Below are 14,277 nucleotides of genomic sequence, written 5' to 3'. Positions count from 1 at the left end.
AGGTTTGTGTATCCACAACCACAGTCAAGATACTGAACAGTCCACCACCACAAAGATCCCTTATATTTCCCTTCCATAATCACACTCACCTCCCTCCTGTACCCCATCCCTGATCCTAAGCATTGGCAACCACTAATCTGTCTTCCATTTATTTCTAAAATTTTGTCATTTCATAAATGTTACATAAATGGAAGCATGGTAACCTTTTTGCTGATTAGCTTTTTTTCACTCAGCATAATTACCTAGGAATTCATCCAAGTTGTTGTGTGTATCAGTAGTTCATTGCCTTTTATTGCTTAGTAACATTCAATGGTATGTATGTACCACGACTTGTTTAACCATTTACCCATTTAGGGGCATCTGGGTTGTTTCTAGTCTTTAGCAATTGAATAAAACTCCAACAAACAGGTTGGTATCAGGTTAATACCAGCCTCATGTACAGATTTTTGTATGAGGATAAATTCCCATGTCTCTGGGATAAATTCCCAAGAGTGCAATTGCTGGGTTAGATGGTAGTTACATGTTTAGTTTTATTAAAAGTAAAAGCAAAAAACAGCCACACTGTTTTCCAAAGTTTATGAGTGGTTCAGCCTCTCCACATCCTCATCAGCATTTGGTGTTGTCACTATTTTCTAATTTAGCCATTCTAATAGGTGCGTAGTAATATATTATTGTGGTTTTATATTATTGTGGTTTTAATTTGCATTTTTATATTATTGTGGTTTTAATTTGCATTTCCCTAATGCAAATTAATGATGCTAAATAACTTTTCCTGTGATTATTTGCCATTTGTATATCTTCCTCAGCAAAATGTCTTTCATGTCTTTTGCCCATTTTCTGATTGCTTAAGTTTTTACTGTTGAATTTTGAGAGTTCTCTATACAACCTAGATGCCAGTCTTTTGTTGGGTAGAGCGAACTTTATTTCTTCCTTTCCTATCTGTATGTCTTTAATTAATTTTTACTGCCTTATTACAGCAGCTATAACTTCCAGTATTTTATTGAATAAGAGAGTTGAGAAAGTAGACATCCTTGCCTTGTTCCCAGTCTTAGGGGAAAAGCATTCAGTATTTCACCATTAAATACAATGTTAGCTGTAGGATATTTGTAGATGTTCTTTATCAAGTTAAGGGAATTCTCCTGCCATGGGTTGAATTGGGGCCCCCAAAAGGATACGAACAAGTGCTAATCCCTGGTGCCTGTGAATGTGATCTTACTTGGAAACAGGGTCTTTACAATGTAATTAATGATGACATAGATCACCCTGGATTTAAGATGGGGCCTAAACCCAATGACTGCTGTCATTATAAGAACAAGGACAGTGAGATTTGTCACACAGATACATAGAAGGAAAGGCCATGTGAAGATGGAGTCAGAAATTGGAGTGATGCATATACAAGCCAAGGAGCACCAAGAATTGCTAGCAGCCAGCTAGGAGAAAGGCATGGCACGGATTCTCCAGAATCAATTCTGCCAGCACTTTGACTTTGGAATTTTGGCCTCCAGAACTGTGAGAGAATAAATTTGTCTGTTTTAAGCCACCCATTTTATGGCAATTTGTTGCAGCAGCTTTTGGAAACTAACACATCATCTATTCCTAACATGCTAAGAGGTTTTGGGTTTTTTGTTTTGTTTTTTTTGTTTATTTTCTTTCATGAATGGGTGTTGGATTTTGTCAGGTACTTTTTTTTGTGTGTGTGTGTGTGTGGTACACAGGCCTTTCACTGTTGTGGCCTCTCCCGTTGCGGAGCACAGGCTCCGGACGTGCAGGCTCAGTGGCCATGGCTCACGGGCCCAGCCGCTCCGCGGCATGTGGGATCTTCCCGGACCGGGGCACAAACCCGTGTCCCCTGCATTGGCAGGCAGACTCTCAACCACTGCGCCACCAGGGAAGCCCATGTCAGGTACTTTTTCTGTATCAATTGATATACTCTTTTTTTTTTAAGTTAGCCTGTTGTTATGAGAGATTACACTGAATGTTTTTGAATATTGAACCAGCCTTGCATACCTTAAATAAATCCCACTTGGGTAGAATTCCTTTTAAACACCGTGGGATTCAATTTGCTAGTGTTTTCTTGAGGGATTTTGAGTTTAAGTTCATGAGAGATATTGGTCTGTAGTTTTCTATTTTTGTACTGTCTTTGTCTGGTTTTGGTATCAGGTTAATACCAGCCTCAAAAATGAGTTTGAAATGTTTCCTCCTCTTCTATTTTTTGGAAAAGATTGTGTAAAATTGTTGTTAATTATTTTTTAAACATTTGGTAGAATTATCCAGTGAAAGTGTCTAGGCCTGGCAATTTCGTTTTCAGGAAGTTTTTGAATTACGAATTCAATCTCTTTAATGATTATAGGGATATTCAGCTTATACATTTTATATTGGGTGAGTTTTAGTAGTTTGTTGTTTTTGAGGAGTTGATCCATTTCTTCTAAGAAGTCGTCAAATATATGAATGTAAAATTGTTCATAGTATTCCCTTCTTATATCTTTAATGACTGCAAGATATATAGTGATATCCCATATTTCACTTCTGATATTGATGATTTGTGTCTTATCTTTTTATGTTTACCAGTCTTGCTAGAGGTTTATCAATTGTTTTCAAAGAACCAGATTTGCATTTCATTTAATTTTCTCTATAGTTTTCCTATTTAATTTCCATTGATTTCAACTCTTGATTACTTCCTTCCTTCTGCTTGTTTGGGTTTATTTTGTTCTTCTTTTACTAGTTCCTTGATGTCGGAACTTCAGTTAGTGACTTGAGACTTTTCTTCATTTCAAATGTAAGCATTTAGTGTTATAAATTTCTCTCTCAGCACTGCTTTAGCTGCATGTTACATTTGTCTATATGTTATATTTTCATTTTCATTCAGTTCTATATAGATTTTTAAAATTTCCTTTAAGACTTTCTCTTTGATCCACAGATTATTTAGAAGTGTGTTGTGTAATTTTCAAGTATTTAGAGACTTTCCTGTTGTCTTTCTGTTCTTGGTTTCTAGTTTGATTCCACTGTGCTCAGAGAACAGACTGTATAATTTAAAATGTTTTAAAGTTGTTGAGGTCTGTTATATGGCCATGCCTATGGTCTATTTTGGTAAGTGTTCTGTGGTGCTTGGAGGAAAAAAAGTGCATTCTGCTGTTTTGGGGTAGAGTGTTCTATACAAAGAGATGCACTTTTAAAACACTATGAATACTCACCAAGATAGACCAGATTCTGGGCCATAAAACAAACCTTAACAAATTTAAAAGAAGTCACACAGTGTCTGCTCTCAGACCACAATGAAAATAAAGTAGAAATCAATAACAAAAAAATTACTGAAAAGTCCCCAAACACATGGAGATTAAACAACACACTTCAAAATAACACATGGGTCAAAGAAGAAAACTCAGGAGAAATTTTAAAATATTTTTAGCTAGATGAAAATGAAAATACAACTTACCAAAATTTGTGGTATGCAGCCAAAGCAGTGCTTAGAGGGAAATTTACAACACTGAATGTGAAAGCTCTAAAATCAATCATCTAAACTTGTTCCTTAGGAAACTAGAAAAAGAAGAGTAATAAACAATAAGGTCCTACTGTACAGCACAGAGAACTATATTCAGTATCCTGTGATAAATCATAATGGAAAAGAATATATATATGCATGACTGAATCACTTTGCTACACAGCAGAAATTAATACAATATTGTAAGTCAACTATGCTTTCATAAAATTCTTTAAAGAAAAGAAATAATGAAAATTAGAGGAGAAATCAATGAAATTGAAAACAGGAAATCAATAGAGAAAACCAATGAAACCAAAACTGGTTATTCGAAAAGATAAAGAAAATTGTTAAGGCTCTAGCCAGGCTAACTAAGAAAAAAATACATAGGACACAAATTACTAATAAAAGAGGGGCCATCACTGCAGGTACCATGGACATTAAAAGGATAATAAAGGAATGCTAGGAACAAATCTATGCCCACAAATTTGAAAACTTAGATGAAATGGACCAATTCCTTGAAAGACACAATCTGCCAAAACTCACACAAAAAGTAGACAATCCGAACAGGCCTATATCTATTCTATAGCTCTTAAAGAAATTGAATCAATAATTAATAACGTTCCCAAACAGAAAGCACCAGGCTCAGATGGGTTCACTGGTGATTTCTACCAAATATTTAAGGAAGAAACTGTACAAATTGTCTACAATCTCTTTCAGAAAACAGAACAAAGGGAATGTTTCCTAACTCATCCTAAGATGCCAACCTCACCCTAATACTAAAACCAGAAAAACATTACAAGAAAACTATAGGACAATATCTCTCATGAACATAGATGCAAAAATCCTCAACAAAATATTAGAAAATCAAATCCAGCAATGAATAAAAGGAATTCTACACCAAGAACAAGTGTAGTTTACCCCAAGTATGCAAGGCTGGTTCAACACTTGAAAATTGATTAATGTAACTCATCATGGCAATAGGCTAAAGAAAAAAAATCACATGATCATATCAATTTATTCAGAGAAAGCATTTGACAAAATCCAACATGCATTCATGATAAAAATTCTCAATAAACTAGGAACAGAGAACTTCTTCAACTTGATGAAGAACATTTACAAAAACCCTACAGCTAACATCATACTTAATGGTGAAAAACTAGAAGCTTTCCTACTAAGGTCAGAAACAAGGCAAGGATATCCCCTTTCATCACTCCTTTTCAACCTCATACTGGAAGTCCTAGCTAATGCAATAAGACACAAAAAGGGAATAAAATGTATACAGATTGTGAAGGAAATGAGAGATGACATGACTGCCTATGTAGAAAATCCAGAAGAATCAGCAAAAATCTCCTGGAACTAATAAATGATTATAGAAAATTTTCGAGATACAAGGTTAATGTACAAAACTTTATCACTTTCCTATCTATAAACGGGACTCTACTCAGTATTCTGAGATAACTTATATGGGAAAATAATCTTAAAAAGAATGAATATATGTATATGTATAACTGAATCACTTTGCTGTACACCTGAAACTAACACAACTTTGTAAATCAACTATACTATAATAAAATTAAAATTTAAAAAACACAATACAATTTACATTAGCACCCCCAGAAATGAAATACTTCAGTGTAAGTCTAACAAAATATGTACAAGATCTGTATGAGGAAAACTAAAAAATTCTGATGAAAAAAATCAGACAAGAATTAATAAATGGAGAGATATTCCATGTTTAAGGAAGACTCAACATTTCCGAGATGTCAGTTCTTCCCAGCTTAATCTATGGACTCAATGTAATCCCAGTCAAAATACCAGCAAGTTATTATGTGGATAGCAACAAAGTTATTCCAAAGTTTATATGGCAAGGCAAAAGATCCAGAATAACCAAGACACATACTGAAGGAGAAAAAAAAAGTTGGAGGACTGACACTAACCAACTTAAAGACTTCCTGTAAAGCTATGGTAATCAAGACTGTGTAATACTGGTGAAAGAACAGACAAATAGATCAATGGAACAGAATAGAGAGGCCAGAAGTAGACCCACATAAATATAGTCAACTGATCTTTGACAAAGGAGCAAAGGCAATACAATGGAGGAAAGAAAATCTTCTCAACAAATGGTGCTGGAACAACTGGATTTCCATGTGCCAAAAAAAAAAAAAAAAAGAATCTAGACATAGAACTTACACATTTCACAAAAATTATCTCAAAATGGATCACAGATCTAAATGTAAAAAGCAAAGCTATAAAACTCCTACAACATAACATAAGAGAAAATCTAGATGACCTTGGGTTTGATGATGACACCAAAAGCATGATCCATGAAAGAAAAAATTGATAAGCTAAATTTCATTAAAATTAAAACTGCTCTGTGAAAGACACTGTCAAGAGAATGAAAAGACAAGCCACAGACTAGAAGAAACTATTTACAGAAGACAAAGATAATAAAGGACCATTATCCAAAATATACAAAGAACTCTTAAGACTCAATAATAAGAAAGCAAACAACCAGATTAAAAAATGGCAAAGACCTTAAAGAGACATCTCACCAAAGGTGCTATATAGATGGCAAATGAGCATATGAAAATATGCTCCACATTTTATGTCATCAGGGAAATGCAAATTAAAACAACACTACTGGGGGACTTCCCTGGTGGTCCAGTGGTTAAGACTCCGCACTTCTAATGGAGGGGGCACAGGTTCGATCCCTGGTCGGGGAACTAAGTTTCCACATGCCGCATGGCGCAGCCAAAATTTTTTTAATTTAAAAAAAAAATTCACAACACTGACACACTGAATGCCGATGAGGATGTGGAGCACCAGCAACATTTGTTGCTGGTGGGAATGTAAAATGGTACAGGCATTTTGAGACAGTTTAGTGGTTTCTTACAAAACTAAACATACTCTTACCATACTATCCAGCAATTGTGTTCCTTGATATTTAACCAAAGAAGTTGAAGACTTTTGTCTACACAAAAATCTGCACACAGGTTTATAGCAGCTTTATTTATAACTGCCAAAACTTGGAAGCAACCAAGATGTCCTTCAGTAAGTGAATGGATTCATAAACTGTGGTACATCCAGACACTGGCAATATTATTCAGTGCTAAAAAGAAATGAGCTATCAAGCCATGAAAAGGCATGGAGGAACCTTAAATGCATATTCCTAAGTGAAAGAAGCCAATTTGGAAAGGCTACACACTGTATGATTCCAACTATATGACATTGTGGAAAAGGCAAAATTATGCAGACAGTAAAAAGATGAGTGGTTGACAGGGGTTGGTGTAGAGGAAGACATCAATAAGTGGAGCACAGAAGATTTTTAGGGAAGTGAAAATACTCTGTACAATAATATAATGGTAGATACATGTGATTATACATTTGTCAAAACCTACAGGCATTTTGTCTATTATGCTAGAAAACTCCTACTTAAATCTTTTATTTTAGCAGACAGTCACTTTTATTTTGTTTTATGTTTTGCACACAGGTCTTGGCCTACTTTTGCATATTTCTAATGCCAGTTTAATTTTTGTGGTGTTGTTTTGGTCTATTTGGTTATCTGGGGTCACCAGGGCTTCTATTTATCCCTGACCCTGTTGCCTGAGCACGTGGAAGTGTTTCCCTAGGTCAGGTTTCTGCGTAACTCTCAGTGGGAGACAGGTATAGCAGGACACTCCTATTGGAACCCCCAGCTGCCCTGGTGTCTCTCTGTGGGGAAGGAGAGACAAAGAGCCTTCGAGAACCAGATACTTTCTGTGGTTTCATTCCTCTTGTCTGTTCCACCCTCCCTCCTCAGTATCGCTAGGTGAAAGTAGGGAGTCTCAGGCCCAGTGAGGAAGGAGATTGCTTCTTTTGTCTACTATCATTGGTGGGTCTCCTGATGACTGCCCCTTGCCAGTGGTGTTGAGCTCATCTGATGTTAGAGGGACTCCCTGTGGGCTGTTATGTTAGGATCAAGAAATGCCAGGACTGGGGCCACTTCCTCCTTTGGGTAAAGAGGCATAAGATACCCTGCCTCTCTGTAGTTCCCAGGATCCAAGCCAGTTTGCTTTCTTTTTACTGTCTTTCAGAGTTCTCCCTTGGTTGTCTCTTGCATTATTTCCAGGGAGGGTTTATACTTGTGCTTAGCAGGGAGAAGCAAGGAGACACAGATCTATGTCATTTTGTCCAAACCAGAAATCTCCCTCAAGATTTAAGATTGTAAAAGGGGCCTAAGAGAACTATTGGCCTTAGAAAAGGATCTGCTTCCCATACGATTTGGAGGAATACCAAAGAGCTCCCTACCCCAAAATCCAGCCTACCACTGTACTTGAAATCCTTAGTACTATGTAAACATTTTCCCAAGGGATGTTATAGGGGACAATACTTTGGGTAACACTATAGAGGCATTGGCTCATCGTAATAACTGGTTATTATCCATTGCGAACTCAGAGTATAGAAGCTTTCCAGGATGGAACATAAGACTGTCAGGCAGGTATTAGAAAAGGTCAAGTTTAAGAGGTGCTCTCTATGCTGCAGGGGGGCTAGAGTGAGAACGCTAGCTGCCTTCCAGGTTGGGACAGGATGAGGATACAAAGATGGTGGGAAGATCAGAGGAAATAGTACAGAAAGACAAATTCCTGGCCCCCTTCCCAAAGACGACTTTAATTTTATTTTTTCTTAATGACAGTGGTCAGGCAAAAGGAACTCAGGGAATTAACAAACATTTTGAAAATTTTAAAGAAAAAGCAAACAATTGTACTGATTACCCCTGGTTTCCTGGATTCAATAGCCATGTTCTTTGTCACAGCCAGGCCATCTGGTCCAGCTACTTCTCTGTCAGAGTTGGCTGTTTACATGGCAACCAATGTCTTGATGAATTGAGAGAAGTGTTTTAGGGTAGACACCAGTGCAGCACCTTCTAACTCCATGCAGTTTTCCCTTTCCCAATGTTCTCCTCCATATGTGTTCCTGGTTCCCATAATGCCTATCCCAAAAACAAAATTGGCCTGCAGAAATCAGCTACATTTTCTGATGGAAAGTTCACTGGAGAAAGCTAAGTGACTCTCTCCTGCCCTCAGAATCCCATCTAATTTCTCCTGGAAGTTAGCCAAATCCATCTGTGGCTATGCCCAAATAGTGACTTCCAAATGTCTTTAAAGCATCCAAAATTAAAGGGATAGAATGGGGATTTGGTGGCCATTAAAGTTCCCATAAACTTTCCCCTAAAAAGGGGACTTTGAAGATATTATTTGGCCATCATTTTTGTCCTCTAGTTTATGTCCCAGTATCTATTATGGGATTGGCTAATGGTAATAATTTGTGATAGGTAAGGCAAAAAAAGAACAAAAACAAAAAACAAACCAAAAAAGCCTTTAAGGGCTACTCTCGACAAAGGTGCCTGAAGGCAGAGTAAACACAATTCTCACACAAGGTAAGCCATGGAAGAAGCCTTGATGCCTATCAGCTAATATATGTTGAGCACCTATTTTCTACCACAAACAGTGCTAACACTGGGGAAATACTAATGAACAAGACAGACACAATCTCTGCCTGCCATGTCAATGCATGAGGAACCATTAATAGTACAGACCAGAATGGAGGCAAATGAATATCAAGGATTTGGGATTTTCAAGATACTTTTAATAGAAGACATATAAATATGTAAATTAAGATCTGTAAAAGCTCAACAATATCACCTCGGAATAAGTATGGTAACCTCCAAATCTACTGTGAGACAATATATTTTTAAGAATACGACACATTGTTCTGTAAATAGGTAACAATTGGCAAGGCAATATTTCCAGGCCATTTTTATTGTCCTGATTCCCAATACTCAGCACCATAATCAATCCTTAAATTCTGAAGAAAAGATAGTTTTCAGAAACTGTCCATCTCTAATATAATGACAATACACTTCAGAGCTGAGTTATATATTTCCAGATGAACTTTAAAAAAATGTCACATCATTCAATTAGTGCACACTACTTAAACCTCTGAGACCACTGTCTAGCCCAGCACTGTCCAATAGAACTTTCTGTGATGATGGAAATGTTCTACAGCTGTGCTGTCCAATTCAGTAGCCATTACCCACATGTAGCTATGGAGCACCTGAAATGTGGCTAGTGTGACTGAAGAACAGAATTTCTTATTTTATTTAATTTGAATTCATTTATATTTAAATAGCCACATGTGGATAGTGAACTGTACAAATTTAGTCTTAAACTGAAAGTAATTTTGTGTGTGTTAGGAAAAAAAATGTTCCCTTCCTTTGGATTCATTTAGTCTAAATTGAGAAATTATTTAAAAATTGAAAAAGTCAGAAAAAATCTCCACTTTGACAAGACTGTGAATAAACAGCAAAATAAAGATTAGTACCTGATTTAAACAAAACTCAGAATTGCAATTTCACTCACTGACCTGGCTGAATTAAAAAAAACACCCCCCCCAAAAAAAACACATACATGGTTGAAATATGTGTGACTGCTTTTAAAAATCAGTGCATACTATTAAAGGAAAATAATCCAAGTTGTATACACTTGAGTTAATCAACACTCTAGAAAGATTTTAAATGCCTCATGTTTTGGTAATGATTGTTCATTCATCTATTTAATGCCTACAATGTGGAAGGCATTTGCTTGTAGGGGGATTATTATTCTCCTAATATACCAAATAGCCCTATTTGACTTGATGCATTTGAAGTGATTTAATTTCCAGCAACTTCATGTAAAATTGCTTCATTTTTGAGTTAGGGAATAATATAACCAAATGATCACTAACTTTATGGACCTGACTGCAAAACCAAAGTTCAAATATATTACTGCATTAAAATGCATAGCACGTACCTTCCGAGAATGGAAACAACATTAACATATCTTTCCAACAGGTGACTAATATATATTACAAACATCTAAAATGATATGCTTGAACTTTTGCAGAAGACATTTATGATTAACATTATTTTCCTGAAGTGGAATTTAACCTAACTTCCTTAGAAGTCAGCAGAAAGGTTTTCATTAAAATAAAATCTCTCATGCTTACCTGTACAAAAAATTCATTGTATATATGTAAGTGAAAATCATTTCTGGATGTTCGGGGTTTGAGGAGGTAATCCACTCTTTTATTTTTCCACCTTTATTCAAATATGATTTACATATAACATCGTGTAAGTTTAAGCTGTACAAAGTGTTGATTTGATATATATTTCAAAATGATTACCACCATAGCGTTAACTAACACTTCCATCACATCACATAATTATGTTTTCTTTTTTGTGGTGACAATATTTAAGATCTACCCTCTTAAAAACTTTCAACCATATAATACAGTATTGTCAATTATAGTCACCATGCTGTACATTAGATCCCCAGAACTTATTCATCTTCTAACCGGAAGTTTGTACCCTTCGACCAACATCTCCCCATTACCGCAAACCCATCACCCCTGGTAACCACTGTTATACTCTCTGTTTCTATGAATTCAGATTTTTGTTTTTAGATTCTACATATGAGTGAGATCATACAGTGTTTGTCTTTCTCTGACTTATTTCACTTTGCATAATGCCCTTAAGGCCCATCCATGTCACGCATGGCAAGATTTCGGAAGGTAGTTAATTCTTTCAGTAAACCTTTCCTATGTGCCCACTATGTGCCAAGCACCATGCTTGACACCAAAAATGTGACATTCTTCCTGACCAGGAAACAAGTCCAGGTAGGACATCAAATTACACATGGATGGAAACATTATCAGTTACCTCACAGCCATTTCTGGACCAACTGATGGACACTACTAATGCCAGGCATACATTACTGAACTCTTTCTTTCTCTGACTTCCATACTTATGTAAGCAAACAATAATATATTGTACCATATTTCCATTCTATCTACTAGACTGACACTACCACATTTTGCTTTGGGCCAGCTAAATTGTATATGTACACTATACACCAACAAAACCAGTTATACAGTAATTTAAAAACAAAGGCTCTGAAGTATTTATTGGTCACTCTGGGCTTTGTTCCAAAAGTCATAATCAAGTAAGATCCTGACATCATCTAAGTAAGTTTTAAACAATAAAAAATGTATACAAGGTATAAACCCAATTTTGTAATGTAATACATACACTTGCAAAGGAAAAAAATAAGAAATTCACCCAAATCTCTGGTAAGATTTCTGGTGACTTTTATTTTCTTATTTATACATTTCCGTATTTCCAACCTCTCTACAAAGACCATACATTACATTTATAATCAGTAAAAATTATATATATATATATATATATATATATATGCTTGTTAGAGTGAAAAACCACTCTTGCAACTGTTCTGAAACTGGCACCTAGTATAGGCCAGAGAAAGGCGTCACATAGGGAAGTGGGTGTTGACTACAGGTGTGATTTTTAGAGGGCTAGTGCAGAAGGCCCAGGGGCGACCCAATTAGCTAATGACTGGAAGCTCTTTAAAAGGAACAAAGACTTTCACTGTCTAAAGTTAAGGTTTAAAATGAATATCCCTGGGGGGAAGGGAAAATAGTAATATATGTTCCCACCAGGATGGAAATTGAGAAAGGCGGCTTTTTCCAGCTCTAAGTCCTGGTTAGATCACTGGATAAATGCAGTATTGCCTTCTGGTGACTCCATGGAACATGTTTGTTTAAACAGTAACGAACATTTAGAGAACTATTACTAAATACCATATAGTTTTGAAAAGTAACACTTTTTTCTGATTATAAAAATTGTGTAATATTCTTTGTAGAAACCGTGGAAAATATGAAAAAGGCAGAGAATAAGATAAAAAAAAAACATCTATAATCCCAGCAGCTGGAGGCAATCACCATGAGCAGTTTGGTATATAACCTTCTAGTAATTTATTCTAACAATGTGGGTATATCCTGCTTTTTCACTCAATATTTTATCCTGAGCATTTTCTTATGTCATTAAATATGCTTAGTAAACCTCATTCTAATAACTGCCTAATATTACTGATGGCTTAAAAATATCATTTCTTGGGTAAACAATCTTGTTGTATCTAACATGGACCTAATTTATCATAAGAACAGATTCAAAATGTATCTGGTATTTTAAAAAACTAGCCAAAGGGTTTTTCTGAATTAATGATCTCTCCTGGGTCTACCAACATTAACATTTTGACTCTAAAAATAATTTTATTCCGCTCAAACCCCCTAAAAACACCCATACTGTGCACAATGATAAATCACTCACATATTTTCCTAAACACAGTCTTATGCTTGGAAAAGGACAACTCTTAAGAAATGTTAGATAGTAAAGCACGGCAGGCACTCCCAGCCAGGCTTAGCAAGTCAATCAAAATGAGTTTGAGGGAAATGCTCAAGTAAAACAGAGAAAAATGTAGCCTTGGCACAAACTTCAGCTTCTGAGTAAATTCATCTGTTCAACTTTCAAACAACAAAAAAAGGAAGATACTGTGATTTTCCTGTGAAAAAAATCCTAATTCAGAAACTACATAAAACAATTCTATTTACAGGCTGAGCCCCCAAAATATCAGCATGGCACATATTTGCTAAGCAAGATTTCCGAAAATTATTTTACTCAGCATACTAATCATAGTTCCTTTTAAGCATAGGAGAGGAATAGTCTACGTAAAAGTTTGCGATTTCAGTTTAAAAAGAAACTCTATTCCCAATGATCCTTGGTCGGTTGGAGATCCTTTCCTTACCTGCAAGGCAGTTTAGGATCAGAAAGACCTTCCAAAATGTGAACACCATCGTGCCAAGGTTCGCTGAGCGCAGCCAGGGTCCAGTAGCTCGCTTGGGCTAGGCTGAGTCTCAAACTGGCTTCTTCAGTCACACTGAGGTTTGCCAGGCTTATCTGCTGGCATAACCAAGCAAACAAGCCTCTTCGGGCTTACTTATTGGGTACAGACCTTTCTCAGAGCAGATGTATGTTTCTTTGAAACACTTTTCATGGGGCGTGTTTCCTTGACATATTTGCTACTGTGTTAATAATAAACCCACGTATTTAAATTCTTCAATCTTACACAGATTCTCTAAGTTTTATTGTTTAAAATCAATCTTATTGAAAAGTTATACTTGGGGGGAAAAGATATAATTGGAAGAGAGCCTATATAAATAAAAGTTGACAAGGCTAATTAATTTCAAATACTTCTATAAAAGTCTCAGGGCATTGATTCACTAACCTTTTACATATTAAGTTAGCAAATTGGTGCTCTAAGATTTTCTCAGGGGACAGGGTTCACAGGAAGGGCACAGCGGACATGAAGTAAGAAAGCATTCATTTTTATGTGAACAAACTCTGGACATGTCACACTTTTGTGAAGCCCTAGCAGTAGGATGAATTGCATGCTTTTGTCTTCCAAGTTAGAAACCCTATAGCATTTATTCATCCACCTAATTTTGCAAAATCAGGTGAATGAATAAATGCTTTAAGACTTCCATTGGATGAGTCTGAATTTCTGCAGAATTAGGATATTGAATAGGTACTACAGAGTTAACTTGGAAAGGGAGTTCACTAGAAAGGAATGGCAGGCTGCAGAGATGAGAGGCCTTCAATTGAACATGAACTTCTAACAAAGTTGCTCTCATGCTTACGTTACCCTAAGATACATAAGGGCCTCCTCTGGCTCTTCACCTGCAAGCTCTAAATGCTGGTGTTTCTGTCTCTACAATAGTTCTCAGATTTGTCCCTTCTCCAGTCTGCTGCTTCCATCCAGGTCCAGGCACGCAGCTCCTCGCCTCTAGCCTACTGTAGCAGCTTCCTAAATGGTCTCCCTGACTCCTTTCCCCTTCACTCCGTGTAGCAGCCACATGCCAATGTTCCA

The 14,277-nt window shown here is 36.4% G+C and overlaps 1 protein-coding gene across 1 annotated transcript in view; it reads right to left on the bottom strand.

Moving 5' to 3' along the window:
• VSIG1 (V-set and immunoglobulin domain containing 1) overlaps positions 1–13,204 on the bottom strand; it is a gene marked incomplete at both ends in the record, with an annotated part of 33,713 nt that extends 20,509 nt beyond the window's left edge. The window contains one exon of the mRNA XM_082609312.1: positions 13,156–13,204. Coding sequence (XP_082465438.1) covers positions 13,156–13,204 — 49 coding nt within the window. The remainder of the gene's footprint in view (positions 1–13,155) is intronic.
• Between the last annotated feature and the right edge of the window lie 1,073 nt (positions 13,205–14,277).

This window comes from Mesoplodon mirus (genome assembly GCF_964341445.2).
Source record: "Mesoplodon mirus genome assembly, chromosome: X".
Classification (NCBI taxonomy): Eukaryota; Metazoa; Chordata; class Mammalia; order Artiodactyla; family Ziphiidae; genus Mesoplodon; species Mesoplodon mirus.
The sequence above is the reverse complement of the archived record's forward strand: the minus strand, read 5'-3'. Positions and strand labels throughout refer to the sequence as shown.